Genomic DNA, 25,683 nt, shown 5'->3' with positions numbered 1-25,683 from the left:
TCATCAACAAGCAATGTTTTCAAACACTCCATCATTATTTTTTTATTATACTATTCTGTATCTCTCCTCCTCCCCCTCTTTGTAAAGAGAATAAAGAATAAAATAATAAAAAAGTAATGTTTGGTTGTGTGTAGATAGATGAAAGAAAAAGAACAATAATAAAGGTATATATAAATTAAAAAAAAAAAAAAAAAGTATTTATTATTTTCTCTTTTCTCTTTTTTTCTCTCTTTTATCTTCTTTCAACATTAAAAGTTTCACCATTACGAACCAATAGACCACGAACAAATTGATTGTCAACAAAAGTCCCCTTGTATACATCGTTTTCGGGGATTCTGTGGAGTGCGCCTCTGCCATCCATGGCACCGTCCTTGAACGAGCCTTCATAGGTGAATTTGTCCTTGACCCATGTCTTTCCGGTACCTGTAAAGTGTTGGAAACGTGCTTTGTAGCGATACGAGTCGGCAATGGCGACACCAGCAATCATCGAACCCAAGTGACAGCTATGATCCCAACCTGTCCAACGACTGAGAAAGGCAATACCGAGTGCGTCAAAGGCCATGAGTGCCCACAGCACATACTGACTCTCAAACGAGGCAAATGGGAAGAAGATGAGTGACACTCGATTGGTTGGTTCAAACATGATGCTGGCGGCAACCACCGACAAGATGCAACCACTTGCACCAATGGATGGTATACCAAAGTCACGTACAATCAACTTTTGTATGATACTGCTCATTGAGCCTACCATACCACCACCCATGTACAACGCTAAAAAGGGCAGTGTACCCATATAGTCGTGTGCACTCTGTCCAAACGACCACAAACCAACCATGTTAAAAAGAAAGTGGAGTGGTTGGAGATGACTAAAGTTGGAGAGTACCAGACAGAGTGGGTGACTCGTGACATTGGACACTGAGCACAAAAAGTGTGACCCATACTTTGCAAAGAATGCTGGGTTTTGAAGTAGTAAATAAATAATGCCATTGATTGCTATAATCGTTCCCAATACCTTCCAACTCTCTTTAATTTGTAAATTTGAAAACATTCCTCCTTCATTGTTAGAGTTATTGTTATTACCGCCAACAATACCAATACTTGATATTAATAATAAACTACCACCACTTGCAAATAATATTCTTCTTTGTTGTTTTCTATTAAAATGATTGTTTAATCTATCGGTTATATCTTCTTGATTATAGAATCTATCATGATTCTTTTCTTGTCCATTATTATCGATATTTTTTGTTGTTAGATTATTATTATTATTTTGTTGTTGTTGATTTGTATTACTACTACTACTATAATTATATCTTTGATTTGATGTTGTTTTTGTTGATAAATTAAAGTTGTATCTTTGACGATGACTATAACTATTGATCATCAATGATGATGGTTGAATTCTATTACTTGATATATTGTTACAAATAGTATGATGATTCTTTAAAAGTGTTGATGATAAAGATGTAGATGAAGATGTTGTAAATGATGACGATGGTGATGATGTGGTAAATGTTGATGATGCTCTATTCACAGAAGAAGAGAAGTTACTACTAATCAATCTAGCTCCATAGCAGTGTGTAGTAGCAGTAGTATTGACTACTTTTGAAAGTGATCTTGACATTATCATCTTTCAACTTCTAAATATAATACAAATATATAAATATTAATATATCTGTATACGTGAAAAGGATATTAATTTAAATTGAATGAATTCGTGACTTGATCAAACTTCAACTTTCAATTTTTTTTTGAACAACAAAATTATTTTATTTATTTACTAGTTTAATTAAATCTTAAATATGAATACATGTACATAGATAGATAGCTATGTTAGCTTCATTATAGTTCAATGAATGGAAGAAAAGCTTGTGGTATAAAATGGACGGACTTACTTTTTTAATTCATTCTTGTAGTTGGTTGTCTTGCAGAGATAACAAATATTTTTTTTTATCTATCTATCTATCTATTTATCTATATGTCTCTTTTGTAAAACAACAAAAGAGACAAAAACAATAACAACAATAACTATAGCTATATCATTACCACATAGAATAGAGGGACTTATTATAAAGCATATGTGGAAGGCAAAATATGCAAAGACATTCTATCAACGTGAAATGATTGAAATGGCAACTGTATGTTGGAGATGGTTTGCACTCATTTCAAAAGAATTCTCTGATCAATATATCTTTAGAAAGATACTAGACAAGGGATCAGCCTTTGAATATCTTTATAAGATTGAGAATCGGTGTTGTATTTTTAAAACACATTTCTAGGATAAAATCTTCATTTAATGTAAAAGATAATAATAGAGCTTCACAAAACTCCTATTTTAATAACCCATTCGACAATTTGATGGGTGTAAATAGTGCTGCTGCTTACTCTATGTTCTCAAATGTAACACATCTCGCCATATGTGACCACGACGCATTACCAGAGAGATTGGGACTATTCAAACTGATCACCGAACAAGGTGGATCGCTTCGCAAGCTGACCTACAAACATTCAGCCCATTTTGACCGTGTAGTGTACAAACTACTTGATACAAAGTCATTTAAAGAATTACAAGAACTGGTGATTGCACAACCAATCAGAGATTCTTGGGAACATGAAGGTGTGACAATATTTATCAAACAAGTATCCTCTACACTGACCTCTCTATCATTGAATCTAAACAAGATTAATTCAACAACAACAACAACAACAACATTAACAACAACTCCATTAGTTTCAGAGTCGATTGGATCAACTATCTTTTCATCATTCAACTTTCCACTTTTGTCATCAATTACTCTTCGAAATATAGAACCAGATTTTAATTTTCCTTTACTTTTAAAATTGCCCAACCTCACCAACCTCTGTTGCTCAATGAATACTAGAGTGATCGATTTCGAGATGGACGAAATTTCCTTTATGTTGACCGGTGGTCAAGCCACAATTCGATCTCCAAGTCAGACATTGATCAATTTTATCTCGAAAACAACTTTATTAAGATCTCTAGAGATCAATGATTTACTTGGATCTGAATTGCTCTCTGTATTGGAAAATCAAAATATCACATCTATTTCAATTATCTATGAATGTGAAATACCAAGATCTCGTGATAAAGAATCACCTTTTCCAATTCCACCCCTTCACAATCAATTAGTTTCATTTCATCTCAATCAAGGACCATTTATTTCATACCTCAAATTTGTTAATCTCATTTGGAAGGTTCCAACACAACCCATACTCAATTTGACAACTCTCTCGGTTGACTATACAGACATGTCATTGTATCTACCATTCCTACCAAATCTTGAGAACCTAGTATTCACCAGTTGCAAGGGAATTCAAAATTGGGTGGCCAAAAGAGACCAAAAAGTAGTAGAATCAATGGCTCTACACAACCCTCGTCTGGAAAGTATCCAAGTATTGAATGGTCAAGATATTATCCCTCAAAAAGAACAAGAGGTTGTATTGTTTGCACAAATGTTATTTACAATGCTTCCCAATACATTTCAAGAAATGTTAGTATCAAAACCAAGTCATGGGTTCCTTGGTTGGTTAATGCAAAATGAAATCCCTCCAAATCATTTTTGTATGTTACAAAATCAAGACAATGAAATTCTTTTGAAAAGATTTAAAGTTAAATAATAATAATAATAATAATAATAATAATAATAATAGAAATAATAATAATAATAATAATAATAATAGAAATAATAATAATAAGATATAGAGAGAATTATCTTTTTTGTACATAGAATTAAGAGTTAGAGTAGAAATAATAATAATAATATAGATTACTATTTGTTGTGATATCTTTATTAATACTAAAAAATAGGGATTCCATCATTTTAAAATGGAATTAGTTATCATTTCAATAGACAATGATATTTGATTGGGATGCAAAGGGGGTTTAATTGCAACCTTGGTTACGGCAAGCTTGAACATAGGAACGGTAGAGGTCATAGCAAGTGCTGAATGAGTGGCCACCAGCCTTGCATTGGTTGTAGTTGGCAATGGCGAGGTTGAAGCAATCATCACATCTGTCATTGGTTTCATCGACAGTAGCGACAGAGACAGAGACAAAGAGCATGGCAACGAGGGCGACCAACATAAAGATTGTTAATTTGTTCATTTTTAGAGGATTAAAAGGTAGGTAAGGTTTGTTTGTTTGATTTATCAAATGTAATAAGAATTGATATTTTAACCAAATGAATTGATAGTCTATTTATACCTTTACTTTGCTTTCTCTCTATCTCTCTCTCTCTCTATCTCTCACTTTCTGTCATTCTATTGTGCCAAGAAACCATAAATCATTTGCGCTTGTTATTATCAATAGACAAGAGATCTTTCATTGGATAACCATTTGATACCACCCCATATATATATAGGTGTATAGTAGTGGTATGTTGTTGTAACCTAGTCCAAAATAAGTGCTCCCTATACAACACTACTTCTGATCCTATAGTTGTCAGAGATGGAGACAAAGATGAGATGAGAGAAGAGGGATATTATTTGTTGAACATGAATTGAATAGGAGGAATACTATTCATACAACCAACCAACCAACCAACCATTTCTTGTCTTGTTGATATTTTCAATGTTGCATCATTGAAACGCACCTTGCATTAAAATAAAAAGGTGGTTATAAGAGATAATTATTTTCATTGTGAGGGGTAACTATTATTATTATTTCTTTTTTTTTTTCAACCAATTGTTTTCAAGTACCAATATTATTATTATTATTATGATTATTATTAATAATGGTATATCAGGTTTCCATCATATGTATGGAAAAAAAGAAAAAAGAAATAATAATAAAGCAAAAGTAGTTTTTTTAAAAGAGTAAACAAAGTAAAGTTTATATCTCTATTTCTTCTTCTTCCTCACCTTTTGGGTACAGATAAAAGCAAATAAATTGATGATTGTTTGACATGTCATTAGGTGGGTAAGATGCATCCTAGGTTGAGGCAATTATTTTGATAGGTACGGAATTCGAAATAACATGTGGAGGAACGCTTGTTCTCTGCCTTGCACTTTATAAGGAACTCCTGTTGAGATAAAAAACAATCAACTTTCATTGTTTTCATCAATTGCAGTGGCGACAGAGACAGAGACTGAGACTGACAGCATGGAAAAATAAATATAAAAAATTTAGATTTCAATTATAAATATTTATTTTGATATTCTTTTTAGAATGGAAATGAAGATGATCATTTCTAGATTGTATAGAATTTTTGGGGGTTAGCATCCTTTATTTTTGCAAACTTGGTAGTCCAAACCATAAATTTTATAGCAAGAGGAGAAAGAAATGTCACTAATCTTGCATGATTCAAAATTGGTTTTGGCTTGTTTTATACAATCACTGCATTTTTCACTATTGTTTTGATTGATTTCGGCTAGTACACTGGAAGATACAAAGAGCATGGTAACAATGGCAACCAACATAAAGATTGTTAATTTGTTCATTTTTTTAGAGAATTGAAAATTGATTATAAAAAATAATATTATAAACGTTTGTTTATTTTATTTTGGTTTGGATGGATGGATGGTTTATATAAAATGTAAGTAGTAATTATGCCTTTTTATACATTTATACTTTCCATCTCTTAATTTTTAAACCATAGCAAAAAAACGTTAGAGGAAAGAGTGGGAGGGGGAGAAAGAGGAATGAATAATAGGAGATTAATCTAATGGATAGAATTCTAGAACACGAATAATAATAATAGTATTCTTATTATTATTATTATTATTATTATCAACGGACAGAAAGAAAGTAGTTAGTTAACAAGTCAACCAGTCAGTCACTCTTATTTTGAGATATTTTGATGGTGTGCAGTCAGGACTGTGGTTAATAAAGAATAAAAACAAACTTTCTCTCTTTCTTTTTTCTAAATAGTCGGTTCAAGATAGTTAGTGTATTGGTTATTTTGCAACAATCAGTGACCTCTATTTTACCCTTTCCTGACCCCCCTCTTTTATATTATGATAATTATTATATTGATTGGATAAATTTATAAATACATTTATCCATCCATCCATCCATCCATCCATGACTATTAAACTATATATATTGATAGTTGAAATAAATATTATCTTTTATCTTTTATCTTTTATTTACAAATAACTTATTCTTTTTAGAAATAGAATCCAAGGAATGTTTTAACATTCGGAAAAGCGTTATATATCGCCATCCTTCTTTTGATGTCCTAAGTACTGTTACTTGGTGGTGCAATTTTACAATATTGAACAGCAGTTGTAGGTATCGTTGGCTCGGTAGGTGATAATAATAATCCAATTTATGTAATTAAAAATGTGTGAGAAAAAAAAGGAGAAGAGCCTGCAGCAGAGAATGAAGGTGCCATTATTTTCAACCACTCCATCACTAGAGATAGATAAACATGTACTTGTAAGACTGTACTACAGCAAAGAGCAAGAAGAGAGAGAGAGAGAGAGATGGAAGCAATCAATGTCGATGTAGATGATCAAGCAATCATTTGTCAGGAAGGAGAAGAATCTGATCATGATGATGATAAAGATGACTCTAGATCTGTTGCAAATAATCGATTATTCTATCAATACAGTCAATACTTGATGTCGATGTATAGACAGATGTATGTGTATCCATTTCAAGGTATTCTAGAAGAATGTATACTAAAGACATTGGTACGACGGTCATCTCAACTACGACGATGGAACATATCAATCTTTTTGACATACTATCTGGTGGTGTCGGCCATTGCAAGTTACATCTTTTTCAGCGGCTTCTTCTTGATGCGTTTCGAGTTGCCTCTTTACAGTCAATGTGATGTACTCCCATTTGCTCGAGAAGACACCCGTCACACCACACCGTTATTGTCAGAGTATACAAAACCGTCTGAATGGAAGTGGAATCATAATGACCCCTCACAAGACTCGGTCAAGTCAAAGTCATCATGTTGGATGCCATCACGATTCAATCGTAGTATTCTCTTGTTTGTCGATGCACTTCGATATGACTTTGTTGCACCCGTGAACACTACCACTACAGCCACAACCAAATCCAACCGAATAATGACCAACAACCAATTGAAACATATACAACACCTCTTGGTCACACAACCACACAACACTTTGTTGTACCGATTCTATGCTGATCCACCAACCGTCACCTCACAAAGAATTAAGGGTATTACGACAGGCTCGCTACCAACCTTTATCGACATTGGTTCAAATTTCAATAGTCCAGCTGTTGCAGAGGACAATCTTATCCGTCAACTCACTGACACTATTAGAAAAAAGAGGACAGTGTTTGTAGGTGATGATACTTGGACAAACATGTATCCAAAGATGTTTTACAAGTCGTATCCCTTTTCTTCATTTTTTGTACATGATTTGGATACTGTTGATTTCGGTGTAATGGATCAAACCAACAAGATGCTATCCCCACTTAAACAATCCAATACAAAACCATTCGATCCAAGAGAAATTCAAGAAGTCGACCTTGATCGTGGTAACCGTCAACATCGTAGTCCATCAAAAGAAAAAAGAAGACAAAAAAGACAACACACCCGCTCCTCTTCTGCAGAGGAGTCAATAGTAGACAATGACTGGGATATTATTATTGGCCATTTATTGGGTGTTGATCATGTTGGTCATAGTCACGGTCCATATAATCCATCAATGAAATTAAAATTAAATCAATTTAATCTTTATTTTAAAGATGTAAGTAAAGAAGAAATAGAAAGAAGAAAAAAAGAGAAATATAAATTATTTATTTATTAATTTATTTATTAATTTATTAATTTATTTTATTTAGATAATTGAAAGAATGGATAATGATACATTATTGGTAATTATGGGAGACCATGGAATGACAAATCAAGGGACACATTCAGGATCGAGTAAAGAAGAGACAGATGCAGCATTATTTTTCTATGCAAAGAATCAAGTAATCAATGCAAGCATACCGTACAATTTATTTAATCATGACCCCAAGGCAACAGTCGATCGAAAAGTTGATCAAATCGATTTTATATCAACTTATTCATTGTTGATGGGTGTGCCAATTGGTTATAATAGTTTGGGAAAGGCTATTCCTGAATTGTTTATATCGACCTCCAAGACGCTACCAAACGGACAAGTTCGAGTTGAAAAGTCGTGGCCTACTCTATTGGATGCGACAAGACTTTCAACATGGTCAATCAAACGTTATGTAGACTCTTATCGACAAGCAGTACCATCTTCAGAATTGGCTGCCAACTCTGAAACCCTTACCAAATTCTATGGTATTCTCGATGATGCCGATCAACGATACAGTCGAGTTTCATCATCGATCCAATCCAACCAACCAGTATCAGAGTTTGAATATATTAGTATCTATCTGGCCTATATTAATTTTCAAACTTATATTTACCGGTTTTTGGTTGATCAATGGGCAACTTTTAATCTTTTCCTAATGTATCTTGGTTATTATTGTTTTATCTCTATTTCTTTATCAATCTTTTTTATTCTTCTTTTAAAAATTTCTTCAATTAGAAATGAAGAAGAAGAAAAAGAAAAAGAAAAAAGAGTAAAAAATCAATCAATAATACTATTTCCATTTATAAGGATTATAAGTTATAGTATGATTGCAATTTATTCAAGTTGTTTTCATTATTATTTTGGTGAAAGCAAACAACAATCATTTGGATTTATATTACTTGGTCATTTGGTTATTTGGACAAATATTGGATTAATCATTACTATATGTCAAAATTGGTTCAATACTATAAACATTCAACAATATAAGAGAATCAAGATCGGACGTTTAAAAGAACAAACTAGAACAGTAGCCATGACAATTGGTTTAGTTTTAGTTTTCTTTTTGGCTACCTATCCTCCCTTTCAATTAATCAATGATTCATTTTTGAAAATGCAAAACATTGAATCCTACTATGACTTTATTTATACGCAAATTAAAAAAGTCATTGGGATTCCAGTTGGATTGTTATCAATCCTTTCATTATTACCTACACCAATCTATAATAGAGTTTTGAAAAAAGAGATTGCCAAACAAATCGTTTGGTTTGTCTTGTTGTTTGGATCGATATGTTTATCAAGTAGAGAATATATCAATCTTTACAAAGGATGGTTATACAATATCGAGTCCATCAATGAATCAAATCTATTCACATTTGATTCAATACTCAAATTATCATTTAATAATTTTATTACTTGGTGTTGGACTATTCCATCCCTTTATTTTATCTTTAATAACATATATAATCAAAATAATCAAAATAATAATAACAAATTAAAATATTCAACATGTTTATTATGTTTGACTATTTATTGGATTTTAGATTCAATCAAACATTTAAATGATGTTCAACCAAATTGGATCATCAAATCATTCCCAGTTTGGATTATTTATTCAATTACCATTTATTCAATAATTAAAATAATCATTAATAATAATAACTATAATAGTAATAATAACTGTAATAATGATAATTTATTTTTAAATCAATATTTAAAAATAATAATACCAATGATTATATTATTATGTACATTATTGGGTCCGAGGAATGTGGTTGGATTTGTTTGGATGTTGGTACAATATATAATAATTGCAAAGATTATGATCAATATTAAAAAGGATTGGATCAAAAACAACAACAACAACAATAATGGTCAAATGAAATTGATCTATTCAATATTTCAAACTACTCATTGGATAGTGACAATTACAACTCTATTTTATTTATCACTATTCCATTTCCATTCTACTGGTCATGAATATGGTTTGGGGTCACTTCAACTTGACTGTGCATTTATAGGATTTCAAGGTTTAAATCAAATCAGAGCAGCATTTATGATACTTTTAAATACCTTTTCATCTACCATTATTTATTTCTTATCAATTCCAATATTTATTATTATTTTCAATAATAACAGTAATAATAATGGTAGATTAGAATTTAAAAAACATTTAATGATACTATTTTTAATGGTATTATTTTGGTATCAATTAAATATGAAAAAGTTAATATCCATCTTGATAGCGGATCGAGAAGGTATGTTTATTTGGAGATATCATTCACCTCGATATCTATTTGATCTAGCTCAATTATTTGTTGTATTGGTTGGATTATTAATAACAAGTATTGTTGTTATTAAATTAAAAAAACAGAACAAATAACAAAGAATTAATAATAATAAAACCCAACAACTATACTACATCAAATCAAATTTGAATAATTAAAGGGTTTCAAATAATTATTATTTTAATGCACAATAATATGACCGTTGTGATCAAAGAGATTGGTATCTGTTGATCTAATAGTCTCATACTCAAATTGCATGACACCATACGATCGCACCTCGATAGATAAACAAGGCAATGAACGAAATGTTTAGTAAGATAAATTATTAGATTCCATTCTTTTGGCAAAATGGGCATCTTTTGGGGAGATTGTCAACCAGTTATAATGGTTTTGACTGTAAATGGGCAATTTCAAGTTATGTAATCCGAAAAAAGATCGTGGTTCGTGTGCGCACCAAATTTGTTTATTTCTTTTTTTCTTTAAAGAACACAATGCACAGTGTTAACACCCACCACCACCCATCAACAGCATCGAACAGAGAGAGAGGATAGGATAGTTAAAGAGGAAACATCATTTGTTAAATCTAATCTCGAACATCGTGACCTCCAACATAACAGAGATACATAATCTCTGATTAAAAGAAAAGATAAACAAAGTAGCAATGATGAAGAGACAGTAGCATAAATAACAACCACACCTATCATAGTCATCTATTAGAGCATGTAACCCCACCACCCAACAATGATGATTCATCTTGCAACCCGTCACTGAAGCAGTTTTAAAGAAATTGTTAATATTGAGCCAATATATTACGGTTTACTTAAAGAGGAAGAGATCCCAAAAAGTCAGTCTGCAAAGGGGATGTCAGATAATTATATTATTATCCCTCCTTTCTTTGCCCCTATTTGCCCCTCTTTGATCTGTCTGCAAATCAAATGTAGAACCGACTATTATGTGACCGACAAACAATATACCCTCAGCCCCCAAATGACCATCACGATATTCGAATCAAGCCTTGCCTTGCTCGTAGCCACCCTATGAAAAGAGGGCAAAATGTTGGTTTGTCGCTGCAAATATTCCTTCCCTCCCTCCATCCCTTTCAAACCGCGCGCGAGAGAGGCATCGTGTCGCGCTTGCAGGCCAATTCAAGGAGGCAACTATAGTAGGCTCTCACAATTTGGTTGGTGGAATCTATATATTTTCAACATAACCCAAAAACTATTTAAAAGACTCCTCTTCCTTACTTGCATTCAATCAATATACAACTACTTTACACAACATTCACCAACCATATTTATCTCTCAATCAAAATGTCAACAAAACTATCTATTATATCTATATTTCTTCTTCTTTTAATGTGTTGTTGGTCATCGGCGACACCCAATGTAGCCACTTCGTATTTGGGAGCCGGAGATCCTGGAGTCGACTATTTCCCGTCATATCTAGGTCTGAGCATGCATATTAGATGCTACAGCAACGTGACTACTGCAAATGCCAATGGGCCCATCGCTCTGTTTGACGCCGGTCTGCCCTTTTTCTCGACGGCTTGGGTGTCGGTCATCCCACGCATTATGATTAATATGCCCGCTTGGAACTTTAGCAAGGCTTGCTTTATGGACCGTTTTGGGTACGGTTGGTCTGACAAGAACGTTCTACCTGTCACTACCCAAGAGTATGTCTTTAGATTACACGGTAGTCTTGGCGTAGCTGGCTTGACGGGCACAAAATATGTGTTGGTTGGTTGGTCGTGGGGCTCTATTTTCGTGCAGACCTATGCCCTCAGTTACCCGACCGAGGTGGTGGGTATAGTCACGATAGATGGCACTGACTCTAAATGGGGATTCATCTCGGATAACCAACAAGCAGTCATCTCGCTCACCAATACATTCACAACCTATATGACCAAGCTCGGACTTGGGTCGCTCCAAAGTGATGCTGCCGCCGGTCTCATCCCACTCGGTCACGGGTACTTCCCAAACAGCTCGCTTGCACTAGGATTCACACAAGCATCGATCGACGCATCGCAAGAGCTGTGGCTCACCAATAAGAACCTCTTGACCAGCGTCCAAGAGCTCAATATCATGGTGCTGTCCTCTGCCATCCTCAACTTTACCTACACTCTCAAGGGTGCCAATCCCCTCAAAGACCTGCCATACGTCAACATCTACAACACCGTCACCAACCAAGACTGGACCGACCGCCAACTCTTCATGGCCTCCCTCTCGACCAACTCGCAGGCTGCAGGCTATAACACTGACCACTACTTTCCCTTTACAGACTCATCCGATGTCATCACTGCTCTCTCTGCCATTGCTAATAGAATAGCTACATCTCCTGCTGTAGTTTGGGGGCACTAACTAAAACAAACAAACAAACAAACAAACTATAATAATAAAAGTACTATTTAATTTAATTTAATTTTTTTTTTCCTCTCACATTTTGACAGAGAGAGGGGTGTTGTTCATTTCTTTTGTTTCACTTTAATTATTTATTTAATTTATCTATCTATCTATCTATCAATCTTCTTAAACTACTATTATGATATAACTTTTTACAAGTCAACAACAAACATATTATATCTCAATTACTCATCTCTTTCACTTTCTATCTATCTATTTAATTTAATATTAATTTTTAATTTAATGATGATAAATAATGATTATTATCATTTATTATTATATCAGAGATTGATGATAATGGAGATATAATATGTTTATTGATGACATGTCGGAAGTTATATAATAGTAGTGCTTTAAGAAGATTGATGATTAACTCCACTAACGAGCGCTATGATATCACCACTGTATGCAATCTCAGTGACTTGGAACTCGACAAATACCGATCACGGACAGAGAGCGATCAGTATATTCCTATCTTGACAAAAAGTCTGACGTCGCTCACTGTGATACTGGGAGAGGTACCTCTTCAACGAGACACATTACTTTCATTGACATCACTAGTCCACCTCGATATCTACGTACGCAGCCGTGACAAGGAAACAACAAAAGAGGAACAAACATGGGCAATCCTCACAACAACTAGAGTTGGGCGTACAAATACCTCACCAATGCATGACTAAAAGATATTTAGATTAGATGAAGTAATCAACCACACCAATGTTGCCACAGGTAGTGAAAAGATCTTTAACTTATAGACTTTCAATTCACAGATTAGACTTGGACAATAAGAATGTATTGGTATTGGAAACACAAACACTTCAAGGTGGAATGTTCTATGTATATACATACTATATGATATATATATATATCATCATAAACAACAACTACAACAACTAGAACAACAACTAAAACAAGAAAAATATTATCCCATTTATTTATATTTGAATGTTCCATTTAGATTGAGTTGTTCATTTAAAATAAATAAAATAAAAAAAACAAAAAAGAACTACATAAAATAATTTACTCTTTTTAAAAATCTACTCTTAATAATAACAAATGACTACAACAACAACCATTGTAACATTTCATTCTGTATTCAGATCTATATACATTAGACAATTGATATTCAATCATATTAGTAATATATCAAATCAACTATACCAATCATATTTATTAGGAGGAGGAGGTAGAAGTTATAGTGATAATGGTACTAATATTAGACGGCAATCATTGTCATTAAAAGGAAGAGATATCATCAAATTACCTCTTCTTGAAATGATATCAATCTATGCAATGCCATGGAACTTTATAAGTCATTATCTACCTCTTGAAGTTGATAAAGATGATGACGATGATGATAATGATAATCAAATTCTCACAGTCAGTAGAAGAGAGCGAGTGATTAATCGATACTGTCTACACCCAAATGCAACATTGGATACACTATTGCGTCTATTGGAGTGGTCACCCATCATGGATGACTTTGATTGGGATTACTTGCGATTAAAAAGTGGCAGTGCTGTAACAAATCAAGAGGTGTTGGAGTATCTAATCAAGCGATGTCCCAAAGATGATCAATTTCTCGTTGAAGCAATGTCTGTGGCGTCAAATCATGGTTATCTCTCAACTGTCAAATTAATAGACTCTATCGATGGCGCAAGAGCCAATTCAATAGCAATGGACGTTGCTTGTAGTAATGGATTCATTGAAATATTAAAATATTTACATTACAATAGAACTGAAGGTTGTAGTATTCAAGCAATGGTAAGTAGAGGAAGAAGAAGAAGAAGAAGAAGAATTGAAACAAAAAGAAAAAAGAAAAGAAATAATTAATTGATCTCTCAATACTGATTTAATCATCATAAAGGAACAATCAGCAACACATGGTCATTTAGATGTTGTAAAGGTATGTATATGTATATATATATATATATATATGATGTGATTAGACAATATTGTATTGTAAAAATAATTATTAATAATATTTGTTTTTGAACTAAAATAATAATATTATTATTATAGTTTCTTCATTTTAATAGAACTGAAGGATGTAGAACAGTTGCAATGGTAAGATAATATTATGAATGATATAATAAGAACTAATTAAATTTAATCTACCTTTTTTCCTTTCTTTTTAGAACGAAGCAACAAAAAATGGACATTTAGAAGTTGTCAAGGTGAGTCGAGTTGGTAAATCAATATAATATAATATAATATAATATATTAACTCTAAAGTTTAAATATAGTTTCTTCATTTTAATAGAACTGAAGGATGTACAAGGAAAACTATGGATCATGCAGCTAGAAATGGACATTTAGAGATTGTTAAAGTATGTTTTAGACAAACAAATACACTTTACAATAATAATATTACAACCAACTTATATATTTATTATTTTCTATTTCAACTTTAAAGTTCTTACATGAACATAGACAAGAAGGATGTACAAAAGATGCGATGGACTATAGTAGCTGTAATGGATTTATAGATATTGTAAAGTTTCTTCATTTAAATCGTACAGAAGGTGCAACAACCAATGCTATGAATTGGGCAGCTCAAAACGGACATTTGGATATTGTACGGTACCTTGATGAGCATCGCAGTGAAGGTGCAACCGACATGGCATTGGACGAGGCATCTAAAAATAATCACATGGATATAGTCAAATACCTTCATCAACATCGTAGTGAGGGTGCAACGACCGATGCTATGGATTGGGCTGCTGAAAACGGACACATTGAAATTGTGCAGTTCCTTCATGAACGTCGTACAGAAGGTGCAACTACACAGGCAATGAACAAGGCAGCTGAAAATGGATTCATTGATATTGTAAAGTTCCTTCATGAGCGTCGTACTGAAGGTGCAACTACCGATGCTATGAACAAGGCATCTGAAAACAATCATGTTGAAATTGTTAAAGTATGTAGAAATAATCAAACAAAAAACAATTAATTAATTAATTATTTAATTATTTATTTATTTATTTATTTATTTATTTATTTATTTATTTATTTATTTATTTATGTTTAGTTTTTACACTTTAATAGAAGTGAAGGGTGTACTAAAAGAGCTGTAGAGTTGGCTTGCCGTAGAGGGTACTTGGAAATGGCGTCATTTCTAATCAATGTAAGAAAAGAGAAATGCGATATTGCCCTACTGCGAACTGTATCAAATGATGGACGCTATGATATTGTCAAGTTGATTCTCTCTCAATTTGGTGATGATGGTAGGTTATCAATAGATTCACTTGAAAGATTGATCAACCAATTGACAAACAAAGGACATTTTGAAACCAGACAACTCCTCAAGGTTCATTTAAAACAGCTTCAAGAAAAGAATAAACCCAAGTTACCAATCCAATAAGATGTGGTAAAGTAACAAAATATGGGTATGTATGGTTGGATGATCATTAAAAAAAGAAAAAAAAAGAAAAAAAAAAAAAAGATAACTTTCTTTTTTTTTCAATTTATTAGTTGGAAAAAAAGATTGATGATACAATATAATTTTGATAAGAATTATTTGGGATCATTGGCTGGGTTTACTATTTTGTGCACTAGTATTCAGATGGTGACTAATTGGAGTGTTCCATTCTCATCATATGTACCAGTGATACGTACACGTTTCAAAACATCGAATTGACCAGTTGCAAGATTAGATCCATAAGCAACTTCCCATGGGAACCATAAAAATGTAATCTACATCATCATCCGATAATATCAATTGTCAAAAAAGGTTGGTAGGTGTTAATAATAATCAATCAAGTGTATATTATATTATTATTATATTTCTCGAATGAATACAAACATTAACAATAGCCCACCAAAAAGTATTGGCATACCATGGGATTCTATTTTCATCCAAACAAAAGAGTCTAGAGTTTGTAAAGTTGGCGATATTTATACCATCATAAATGGTAAAGTGAGTGTCTCTTGTTTTGTTTCTTTGGGTCATTTCTTCCTTGACTGATTCAAGAATCTGTCGAGATTGAGTGTCCATGTGTATATAGAACTTTGTAAAGTGTACTTGGAGTAACAAGGTTGTGATGGTGCTGTCAACTGGCGGGGAGACGTCTGCCCATTCATAGATATACATTTGAGTGGAATCTGTGTGGGTGACTTCCTTGACCTGATAGGTTTCAGTTCTCGTAATGGGTTTGCCGTTGACATCGTAACTGTTCTGTATCTTGTCTCCCATGATAACTTTCACAACTGACTCTAATCGTTGGTTTAGTTGCACAAAGCTGTTCAACATAGGGAACTAGATACCCAATCGATTTCATCCTTTTCAATTCATCTACTCTTTCACCAAAGAATGATCTAATCAATCTCCATACCCACAAACAACCTACAATAACAGATCCAAATACAACTCCCAATAATGATCCTATTTCCTAAATCAGTAAATAAATAAATAAATAAAATAAATATTTATATTATCTATTGAAAGCAACCACATGAAAAATTGCCCAGACAGACTATCCATACAAGGACAACACGATCTTGATTCTACAGTTGCCTTTATATTCTTTTCAGTATGATTTCTACCAGAACCTTCTAAAAAGATAATAATATACTAGTTCTTTATACATATATCTCTTTAAAGATGATAAGATATTTGCACGACAGAACTAGTAAATCTTATTTCAATATTTGTAAAAAGGTTAAAAGTATACCCAACATCAATCATCATGTATGTATAAATAGATAACATCCATATATTCGGTTTAGAGTAGTTTATTTACTTTATATTCTTTTTTATTTCTATCTATCTATCAATCAAATAGGGATGTAATAATGAATATTGTACAGATTTGAATGAACAACAACATGATAGAGTTATTAAAAGTGTACTTTGTAATATCGTTTTATTTAGAAAGATTGTGTCGTTGGGTGTACCTTTAGACCGATCAATCAAATCATACAAGATCAATCAACTACCAAATGATATTACTTGGTATCTACGTTGTGGTTTTATTACTCTATTAAAAGAAAGAATTGAAAGAGAGGAAATGGAATTGAAACAACAACTAGAACAACAACAACAAGATCAACAAACATCATTCAATAATAGAAAAGATTATTTAAATGAACATCATTTAAGATGGAATTATAAAACAACACAAGAAATATGTTTATATGGTTCACAAGATATCGAATTATTTAAATATCTATTTGAAAAGAAACCTGAATGGTTTGGTCATCCAAAGTGTTTAGAAAATGTTGCAAAGGTTGGTAATCAAGAAATGTTTGATATGCTTACATCCAATACCATTCCAGTTCAAGTAACTTTTAATATTGAGGAATGTATATTCCGAGCTATTCAAGGTGCTAACTATGACATGGCACGATATCTTTTGGAAAAGAATAATTACAACTTTAAATTGGGAAAGAATATGTATTTTTCAATATCAATGATACATAGACGTAATAGATTGGATTTGGTCAATTGTGCAAGACTATTTATAGATATTGCAATTAAAAACAATGTAAAAATGGGAAAGCTGTTTCCTCAAGTATTTGAACTACTTTTATTTGCTCAAGACATTAAACTATTGAAACTTGCCTATCGTAAAGGTTACTATAAATTTACTCAATATAGTATTGCCCGCCATATCCATAATGACCTAATGTATAGAGGTATGCCCAAAGATACAGATCTCAACCATCAAACGGAATTCATCAAACAAGTATTACAATTTCATCTCGAAAACGATCAATTCAATCAATTGGTAGAAAAGGCAAATCAATCAGTAAAATCATTGGTTTCAACTGTGGAATCTAATGAAATACTCTATGAAAAAGGAGAAGATGATGAAAAAGTAGAAGAGTTTAGAGAAGATTATGACTATGAAGAATATGAAGAAGATGAAGATTGGTTCCCAACGTATTTTGATTCAATTAGTAGATTATCAACAAAACAATCACAGTGGTATATATTTTTATTTACAATATGTTATTTTGGATTGGTGGCAGGTGAAGAAGGATATTGGCCAAAGCAACCACAACATTTATTCAAAGTTTATATTAAAAATGGTAAAGAAAAAGAATATACTATCATGGTTGAAAAGATTTTTGGTTGTCAGTATATCACAAGCAATGGAAGATTGGAACATGTAAAAGCAGCTCATCTATTGGGTTTGGTGGATGAAGAAACACTCTTTTATCCAGAGCAACGTGATGCTTCTCAATCGTTGGAAATCATGCAATATCTAATCGACATTGGTATTGGCGATATTAACAATAATACTTTGATAGAATTTTGTGGTGACAAAAAGAATGTTTGTCTTGTCGAGCTTTTATACAAACACTATCCAAATTTATTTAACCAATCTACAAATAGTATGATTGCCGAATATATCACAATGTTTGGTTATTATCACTTACTCTATATGATTACCATCAGTGACGGTGATGATGATGATGGTACATCACAAATTGGTGAAAAGGTAGTAGAGGTTAGAAAAAAACATAAAAAGAACCTCACTCAACAAGTATTTGATGCTATATCAAAAGTAGCAATTGTTCATTATTATTATGATGATTCAATTGGACAAATTAGTTTTAAATGGATGAAACAGATTTATGAAAATTGCAATGGTAAACCATCAAATCATATCGACAAAATTGACTCTATGTATCAAACTCAATTAATATTATCAACCAAAGCAAATCAAATAGATATAATCAATTATCTTTTATTTCAGCAATCAACTTTTACACCAACCAAGGAGACTCTTTCTGAATTAATCTCTATTGCTTTTCAAAAACAATTCTTGGAGGTTCATAACATAGTTAATCAATACATTCAACAAACCAATCAACAAACATATGTGAGATATGAAAAGAACCTATGGAAAATGATTGCAACCGATGGAGATATCAAACAATTTGATCAATTAATGGAAAATAGTAAAAAGAACAAATATGCCATCTCCCCAAACCACCTCGATGAAATATTTAGTTTAGCAATTTCCAATAATCAAGTGGTATTTGTTCAACACTTGTTTGTCAAGTACCAAGATTTGAAAACTATATCGCGTAGCAGCTACCTTTTAGATTGTGCAATCTCACATCACCACCCTCAAATGTTGAAATCGTTATTGGAATATAGATACAGAGACCAAGAAGAATATATTCAATATGCTTTAAAATATTGTATTCGATTAGGCAGCTTATCTTGTTTTAAATTGTTGGTTGATCAATATTATTCTGTTGCAATCCCATTTTTAAAAGATCAAACCATTCTAAAATGCACCGATGATAATTTACCAATCATTTCCTTTTTAATTGATAATAATTATACATCAACAAAAAATCAACTTTCAAAATGTTCCTCTTCTTCTTGTTCTTTTTTATTAAAAAAATTAAATTAATAATAATAATAATACACAAGCACATATTACATAATAACATGTTGATTCTACAAAGAACAAAAAACAAAGAGAACGAGGTCTTTAGCTCAAGAGAGATATTTGTTTAGGCTCTGTCTTTTCTTTCCTTTATTTTTTGCAGCTTCCAAGTTTTTTGGATTTTGACAAGAAACAGGGGCACAAAAAATTAATATATTTTTTTTTTCAAATCTAGGTTTTGATGAGTTCAAGCTGCTGTTCACTCTCGTTTGTTGTTGATATAGAATTATAAAGATGGCAAGATCATTGTACGATAGACATAATAATACTTATTTCCATATTAGTAAAAAGGTTAAAAGAATACCAAACATCAATCATCAAGTATGTATAAATTATAATCAGTTTACATTCCGACCTTTTATTTACATTTCTATCTTTCTATCTATCTGTCTGTTTGTTTGTAGGGATGTAATAATGAATGTAGTACAGATTTGAATAAACAACAACATGATAGAGTTATTAAAAGTGTACTTTGTAATATCGTTTTATTTAGAAAGATTGTATCTTTGGGAGCACCTTTAAAACGATCAATTAAATCATACAAGATCAATCAACTACCAAATGATATTACTTGGTATCTACGTTGTGGTTTTATTACTATATTAAAAGAAAGAATTGAAAGAGAGGAAATGGAATTGAAACAACATCTAGAACAACAACAAGATCAACAAACATCATTCAATAATAGAAAAGATTATTTAAATGAACATCATTTAAAATGGAATTATAAAACAACACAAGAAATATGTTTATATGGTTCACAAGATATCGAATTATTTAAATATCTATTTGAAAAGAAACCTGAATGGTTTGGTCATCCAAAGTGTTTAGAAAATGTTGCATTGGCTGGTAATCAAGAAATGTTTGATATGCTTGCATCCAATACCATTCCAGTTCAAGTAACTTTTAATATTGAGGAATGTATATTCCGAGCTATTCAAGGTGCTAACTATGAAATGGCACGATATCTTTTGGAAAAGAACAGTTATAACTTTAAATTGGCGGATAAAATGTATTTTTCAATATCATTAATACAACATAAAAGTAATAGATTGGATTTGGTCAATTGCGCAAAACTATTTATTGATATTGCAAGTAAAAACAATCAAGACATGAAAAGTTTATTTCCTCAAGTGTTCAAACTACTTTTATTTGCTCAAGACATCGAACTATTGAAACTTGCCTATCGTAAAGGTTACTATCAATATGAACAAGATGATATTGTCGAACATATCCATAGCCTAATTTGTCGAGGTGTCAACAAGGATACAGATCTCAATCATCACACTGAATTTATCAAACAAGTATTACAATTTCATCTCGAAAACGATCAATACAATCAATTGGTAGAAAAAGCAAATCAATCAGTCATATCATTGGTTTCAACTGTGGAATCTAATGAAATACTCTATGAAATAGAAGATGATAAAGAAGAAGATGATGAGGAAGAAGAAGAAGAATATGGCGATGCAGAACATGACCAAGAAGAAGAAGAAGAAGTAGAACGTGATGAAAATTCAACGTATTTTGACACTATTAGTAGATTATCAACAAAACAATCACAGTGGTATCTATTTTTATTTAATATATGTTATTTTGGATTGGTGGATGGTGATGATGAAACATATTCTTGGCCAACAGAACCAAAACATATATTCAAAGTCTATATTCAAAATGGAAAAGAAAAAGAATATACTGGATTGGTCGAAAAGATTTTTGGGTGTCATTATATTGTAGCCAATGCAAGATTAGAGCATGTAAAAGCAGCTCATCTATTGGGTTTGTTAGATGAAGATACAGTCTTTTATCCCCGACATCACGATGCTTATCAATCGTTGGAAATCATGCAATATCTCATCGACAATGGTATTAGCGAGTTTGATAAGACTACTTTGGAAGTATTTTGTTATAAACAAAAGAGTATCGGTCTTGTCGAGCTCTTATACAAACGCTATCCAAATTTATTCGACCGATCTACAAATAGTATCATTGCGGAATATATCACAAGGTTTGGTTATTATCACCTACTCTATATGATCATCACCCTCATCAGTGACAGTGATCCATCACAAATTGGTGAAAATGTATTAGAGGTTACAAATAGCAAGAATCTCAGTCAAAAAGTATTTGATATATTATCAAAAGTAGCAATTGTTCAGTATTTCTATGATGACTCAATTGGACAAGCAAGTTTTCAATGGATGAAACAGATTTATCAAAATTGCAACGATCCAAATCATCAAGAAAAGATTATAGACATGTATCAAACTCAATTGGAAATGTCAACAAAGTTGAATCAAATAGATATAGTCAATTATCTTTTATTTCAACAATCAAAATTTCAACCAACCAAAGAGACACTCTCCTCTATCATCTCTATTGCTTTTAAAAAACAATTCTTGGACCTTCATAAGCTAATCAATGAATATATGGTTAAACAACAACAACAACAAACCAATCAACAAACAACTGTGAAATATGAAATGAAACTATTGAAACGTATTGCAACCAATGGAGATATCAAACAATTTGATCAATTAATTTCTAATGGTCACCGTATGAAGCAAAAAGTCCTCAATGAACTCTTTCGTTTTTCAATTGTCAATAATCAATTAGCATTTATTCAACACATAAATGACAAGTATCCAAATTGGACAACAATGTCAGTTGGCAACTTTTTGTATTGGGCAATCTCACATGATCACCCTCAAATGTTGAAATGGTTATTGGAATTCTCTCGTCAAAATGGATACCAAGAAGGTATTCAACATGCATTAAAAAAATGTATTGAAACTGGTAGCCTGCCTTGTTTTAAATTGTTGGTCGATCAACATTACTCTGTTGCCATCCCAATTTTAAAAGATCAAATCATAAAATGCACCGATGATAATTTACCAATCATTTCCTTTTTAATTGATAATAATTATATTGCATCAACAAATCTACTTTCTCAATCCTCTTCTCTAAAAGAATTAAATTAAAAAAATAAAATAAAACAAAGGGTTTAATTTTTTAAAAAATTAAATTAAAAAAAAACTACTTCAAAGTTTACTTTCTTTTGTCAAGACTAACAAATTCTTTTGCCAATTCTCACCTTTTAAAAGAGATAATAATAATAAATAAATACAAACTCTTTGTTTGTATACATATATCTCTTTAAAGATGAGATATTTGATCGATTAATGGACTCTAGTCAATACTATTACTTTAATCCAGAACACCTCTATCAAATGCTTAGGATTTCAATTGGAGAGAATCAACTGGCATTTGTTCAACACTTCTTTGGTAAGTACCCAGATTTGATTGCAAATATATTATCAGATTACAACCTTTTATTGTATTGGGCAATCTCACATCACCACCCTCAAATGTTGAAATGGTTATTGGAATATACTCGTGGCCGTCTAAATGGAGACAAAAAATAATCTATTCAACATGCATTAAAAGAATGTATTCAATATGGTAGCTTGCCTTGTTTTAAAATGTTATTGGATCAATTTTACTCTGTTGCATTCCCATTTTTAAAAAATCATATCGTTCTAGAATCTGATTGCGATAATTTACCAATCCTTATCTTTTTAATTGATAATAATTATATTACATCAAAATATCAACTTTCAATACCTAGTTTTATTCCTTTTTATTTTAAGGAATTATTAAATAAAATTAATGAATAACAAAATGGATAATGAAATACTTCAACCTGTCTTGATGTTGTAAAGTGTGGTCGATCATTCTTTTTTCATAAGAGTTGGATTTTAGTTTTGATAATAGTTTACCAATCCTATCATTTTTAATCTATAATAATTATATTCAATCAAAAGATCAACTTGCAAGACCTAACTCACCTCCTCTTATTTGAATGAATTATAAAATTAAAAAATAATAAAAAATAATTATTACGATCATGCGTTATGTATTTTTATAGTTCTCTCTCTCTCAAAGATGGGATCATTGCGTGATAGAGAGGACAGTACAGATATTAATATTACTAAAAAGAGTGTTAAAAGAATACCAAACATCAATCATCATGTATGTATAATAGATATAAATACTATAAAGATTGCGCAAAACAAGAGTAAGATTATTTATTTATTTATTTATTTATTTGTGTACAACTCAAGAAATATGTTTATATGGTGGGGGAGGTGGAGAAGACTCAACACAACCACAACAACAACAACAACAACAACAACAACAACAACAACAACAAATAGAATTATTTAAATATCTATTTGAAAAGAAACCTGAATGGTTTTGTCATCCAAAGTGTTTAGAAAATGTTGCATTGGCTGGTAATCAAGAAATGTTTGATATGCTTGCATCCAATACCATCCCAGTTCAAGTAACTTTTGACATTGAAGAATGTATATTCTTGTCTATTAAAAATTTAAACCATAAAGTTGCACATTATCTTTTGGAAAAGAACGACTACAAGTTTAAATTGGGAGAGAATATGTATTTTTCAATATCAATGATGTATAAATATAATAGATTGGATTTGGTCAATTGTGCAAAACTATTTATAGATATTGCAAGCAAAAACAAAGTAAAATGGAAAAGCTGTTTCCAGATCTTTTTCTATTACTTTTACATGCTCAAGATATTAAACTATTGAAACTTGCCTATCGTAAAGGTCATTATAAATATGAAGAAATAATAATGACTGATTATATCCAAGGCTTGCTATGTCGAGGTGTCAACAAGGATACAGATCTCAATCATCAAATTGGATTTATCAAACAAGTATTACAATTTCATCTTGAAATGGATCAATATAATCAATTGGTAGAAAAGGCAAATCAATCAGTTATATCATTGGTTTCAACTGTGGAATTTAATGAAATACTCTATGAAATAGAAGATGATGAAAAAGTAGAAGAGTTTAGACGAAAAGAAGAAGAAAAGAAGAAAAAGAGTCTGGAATATATAATGATTTTGAATATGAAATTAATCGTAAAGAACTGTCATATGACAGTTTAAACTATTTTGACACTATTAGTAGATTATCAACAAAACAATCACAATGGTATATATTTTTATTTAATATATGTTATTTTGGATTGCTAGATGATATAGAAATAGCAATTAAACCACAACATTTATTCAAAGTTTATATTAAAAATCGTAAGGAAAAAGAATATACTGCATTGTCAACTATCTTTTATTTCAACAATCAACATTTAAACCAAACCAAACAACTCTATCTGAAATAATATCGACTTCATTTAAAAAACAACATCAAGATATTTACAACCTAATCCAACAATATGCTAAACAAACCAATCACAAACTAGAATATAGAATAGATATTTGGATGAACATTGCAACCAATGGAGACATTGATCAATTTGATCAATTAATGACGCTCAATTGCCAACAACCAAACTCTGATATAATCTTTCAAAAAGCAATTGAAAATAATCAATTGGTATTTGTTCAACACGTGTTTGAAAGGTATCCAGATTTGGTAGAAATCGATAAAAAATATCTAGATCGGGCAATCTCACATCACCACCCATTAATGTTGAAATGGCTATTGGAATATTCTGGTAATCAAATAGACCATATTCAATATGCATTAGAACAATGTATTGGATCTGATAGTTTGTCTTGTTTTAAAATGTTGGTCGATCAACCATTTTTCAAAAAAGATTTATTATCGTCTGTAGAAATTCTAGAAATTCTATATATTTATTCTGATCATTCACCAATCTTTACATTTTTAATTTATAATCATTATTTTCAATCAAATGAAATAGTAAAAAAAAAAGAGAAAAGATTTAAAAAATTAAAAAATAAATAATTAAAATCATC

The 25,683-nt window shown here is 31.5% G+C and overlaps 12 protein-coding genes across 12 annotated transcripts; 8 read left to right on the top strand and 4 right to left on the bottom strand.

Moving 5' to 3' along the window:
* Positions 1 to 232: 232 nt before the first annotated feature.
* On the bottom strand, positions 233 to 1,624 carry DFA_08225 (uncharacterized protein; the record flags this gene model as incomplete). The annotated part of the gene is made up of 1 exon (XM_004355666.1): positions 233 to 1,624. One exon carries the CDS (start codon positions 1,622 to 1,624, stop codon positions 233 to 235), a length of 1,392 nt encoding a protein of 463 aa, XP_004355719.1.
* A 178-nt stretch (positions 1,625 to 1,802) lies between these two features.
* Positions 1,803 to 3,724, top strand: DFA_08224 (uncharacterized protein; the record flags this gene model as incomplete). The annotated part of the gene is made up of 5 exons (XM_004355665.1): positions 1,803 to 1,812; positions 2,035 to 2,256; positions 2,306 to 3,278; positions 3,314 to 3,516; positions 3,624 to 3,724. 5 exons carry the CDS (start codon positions 1,803 to 1,805, stop codon positions 3,722 to 3,724), a joined length of 1,509 nt encoding a protein of 502 aa, XP_004355718.1.
* A 180-nt stretch (positions 3,725 to 3,904) lies between these two features.
* DFA_08223 (uncharacterized protein) lies at positions 3,905 to 4,126 on the bottom strand (the record flags this gene model as incomplete). The annotated part of the gene is made up of 1 exon (XM_004355664.1): positions 3,905 to 4,126. The coding sequence occupies one exon, from the start codon at positions 4,124 to 4,126 to the stop codon at positions 3,905 to 3,907; it is 222 nt and encodes a 73-aa protein (XP_004355717.1).
* A 935-nt stretch (positions 4,127 to 5,061) lies between these two features.
* On the bottom strand, positions 5,062 to 5,460 carry DFA_08222 (uncharacterized protein; the record flags this gene model as incomplete). The annotated part of the gene is made up of 2 exons (XM_004355663.1): positions 5,062 to 5,114; positions 5,352 to 5,460. 2 exons carry the CDS (start codon positions 5,458 to 5,460, stop codon positions 5,062 to 5,064), a joined length of 162 nt encoding a protein of 53 aa, XP_004355716.1.
* Positions 5,461 to 6,447: 987 nt separating this feature from the next.
* DFA_08221 (uncharacterized protein) lies at positions 6,448 to 10,685 on the top strand (the record flags this gene model as incomplete). Its single annotated transcript, XM_004355662.1, has 6 exons — positions 6,448 to 6,605; positions 6,753 to 7,695; positions 7,790 to 8,345; positions 8,509 to 8,542; positions 8,581 to 9,996; positions 10,544 to 10,685. 6 exons carry the CDS (start codon positions 6,448 to 6,450, stop codon positions 10,683 to 10,685), a joined length of 3,249 nt encoding a protein of 1,082 aa, XP_004355715.1.
* A 953-nt stretch (positions 10,686 to 11,638) lies between these two features.
* Positions 11,639 to 13,137, top strand: DFA_08220 (uncharacterized protein; the record flags this gene model as incomplete). Its single annotated transcript, XM_004355661.1, has 2 exons — positions 11,639 to 12,397; positions 12,745 to 13,137. The coding sequence occupies 2 exons, from the start codon at positions 11,639 to 11,641 to the stop codon at positions 13,135 to 13,137; spliced, it is 1,152 nt and encodes a 383-aa protein (XP_004355714.1).
* A 376-nt stretch (positions 13,138 to 13,513) lies between these two features.
* Positions 13,514 to 15,821, top strand: DFA_08219 (uncharacterized protein; the record flags this gene model as incomplete). The annotated part of the gene is made up of 7 exons (XM_004355660.1): positions 13,514 to 14,221; positions 14,325 to 14,363; positions 14,480 to 14,524; positions 14,596 to 14,634; positions 14,704 to 14,787; positions 14,874 to 15,377; positions 15,489 to 15,821. 7 exons carry the CDS (start codon positions 13,514 to 13,516, stop codon positions 15,819 to 15,821), a joined length of 1,752 nt encoding a protein of 583 aa, XP_004355713.1.
* A 197-nt stretch (positions 15,822 to 16,018) lies between these two features.
* DFA_08218 (uncharacterized protein) lies at positions 16,019 to 16,652 on the bottom strand (the record flags this gene model as incomplete). Its single annotated transcript, XM_004355659.1, has 2 exons — positions 16,019 to 16,153; positions 16,263 to 16,652. The coding sequence occupies 2 exons, from the start codon at positions 16,650 to 16,652 to the stop codon at positions 16,019 to 16,021; spliced, it is 525 nt and encodes a 174-aa protein (XP_004355712.1).
* Positions 16,653 to 16,911: 259 nt separating this feature from the next.
* On the top strand, positions 16,912 to 19,830 carry DFA_08217 (uncharacterized protein; the record flags this gene model as incomplete). Its single annotated transcript, XM_004355658.1, has 3 exons — positions 16,912 to 16,989; positions 17,061 to 17,147; positions 17,242 to 19,830. The coding sequence occupies 3 exons, from the start codon at positions 16,912 to 16,914 to the stop codon at positions 19,828 to 19,830; spliced, it is 2,754 nt and encodes a 917-aa protein (XP_004355711.1).
* Positions 19,831 to 20,100: 270 nt separating this feature from the next.
* Positions 20,101 to 22,847, top strand: DFA_08216 (uncharacterized protein; the record flags this gene model as incomplete). Its single annotated transcript, XM_004355657.1, has 3 exons — positions 20,101 to 20,187; positions 20,271 to 20,787; positions 21,028 to 22,847. The coding sequence occupies 3 exons, from the start codon at positions 20,101 to 20,103 to the stop codon at positions 22,845 to 22,847; spliced, it is 2,424 nt and encodes an 807-aa protein (XP_004355710.1).
* Positions 22,848 to 23,348: 501 nt separating this feature from the next.
* DFA_08215 (uncharacterized protein) lies at positions 23,349 to 25,082 on the top strand (the record flags this gene model as incomplete). The annotated part of the gene is made up of 7 exons (XM_004355656.1): positions 23,349 to 23,493; positions 23,616 to 23,698; positions 23,795 to 23,898; positions 23,929 to 24,233; positions 24,270 to 24,345; positions 24,396 to 24,749; positions 24,869 to 25,082. 7 exons carry the CDS (start codon positions 23,349 to 23,351, stop codon positions 25,080 to 25,082), a joined length of 1,281 nt encoding a protein of 426 aa, XP_004355709.1.
* Positions 25,083 to 25,183: 101 nt separating this feature from the next.
* Positions 25,184 to 25,672, top strand: DFA_08214 (uncharacterized protein; the record flags this gene model as incomplete). Its single annotated transcript, XM_004355655.1, has 1 exon — positions 25,184 to 25,672. One exon carries the CDS (start codon positions 25,184 to 25,186, stop codon positions 25,670 to 25,672), a length of 489 nt encoding a protein of 162 aa, XP_004355708.1.
* Between the last annotated feature and the right edge of the window lie 11 nt (positions 25,673 to 25,683).

The sequence above is a fragment of the Cavenderia fasciculata genome, assembly GCF_000203815.1.
Source record: "Cavenderia fasciculata unplaced genomic scaffold Scf_ET2XIPL01COFD4-5, whole genome shotgun sequence".
Taxonomy (NCBI): Eukaryota; Evosea; class Eumycetozoa; order Acytosteliales; family Cavenderiaceae; genus Cavenderia; species Cavenderia fasciculata.
The sequence above is the reverse complement of the archived record's forward strand: the minus strand, read 5'-3'. Positions and strand labels throughout refer to the sequence as shown.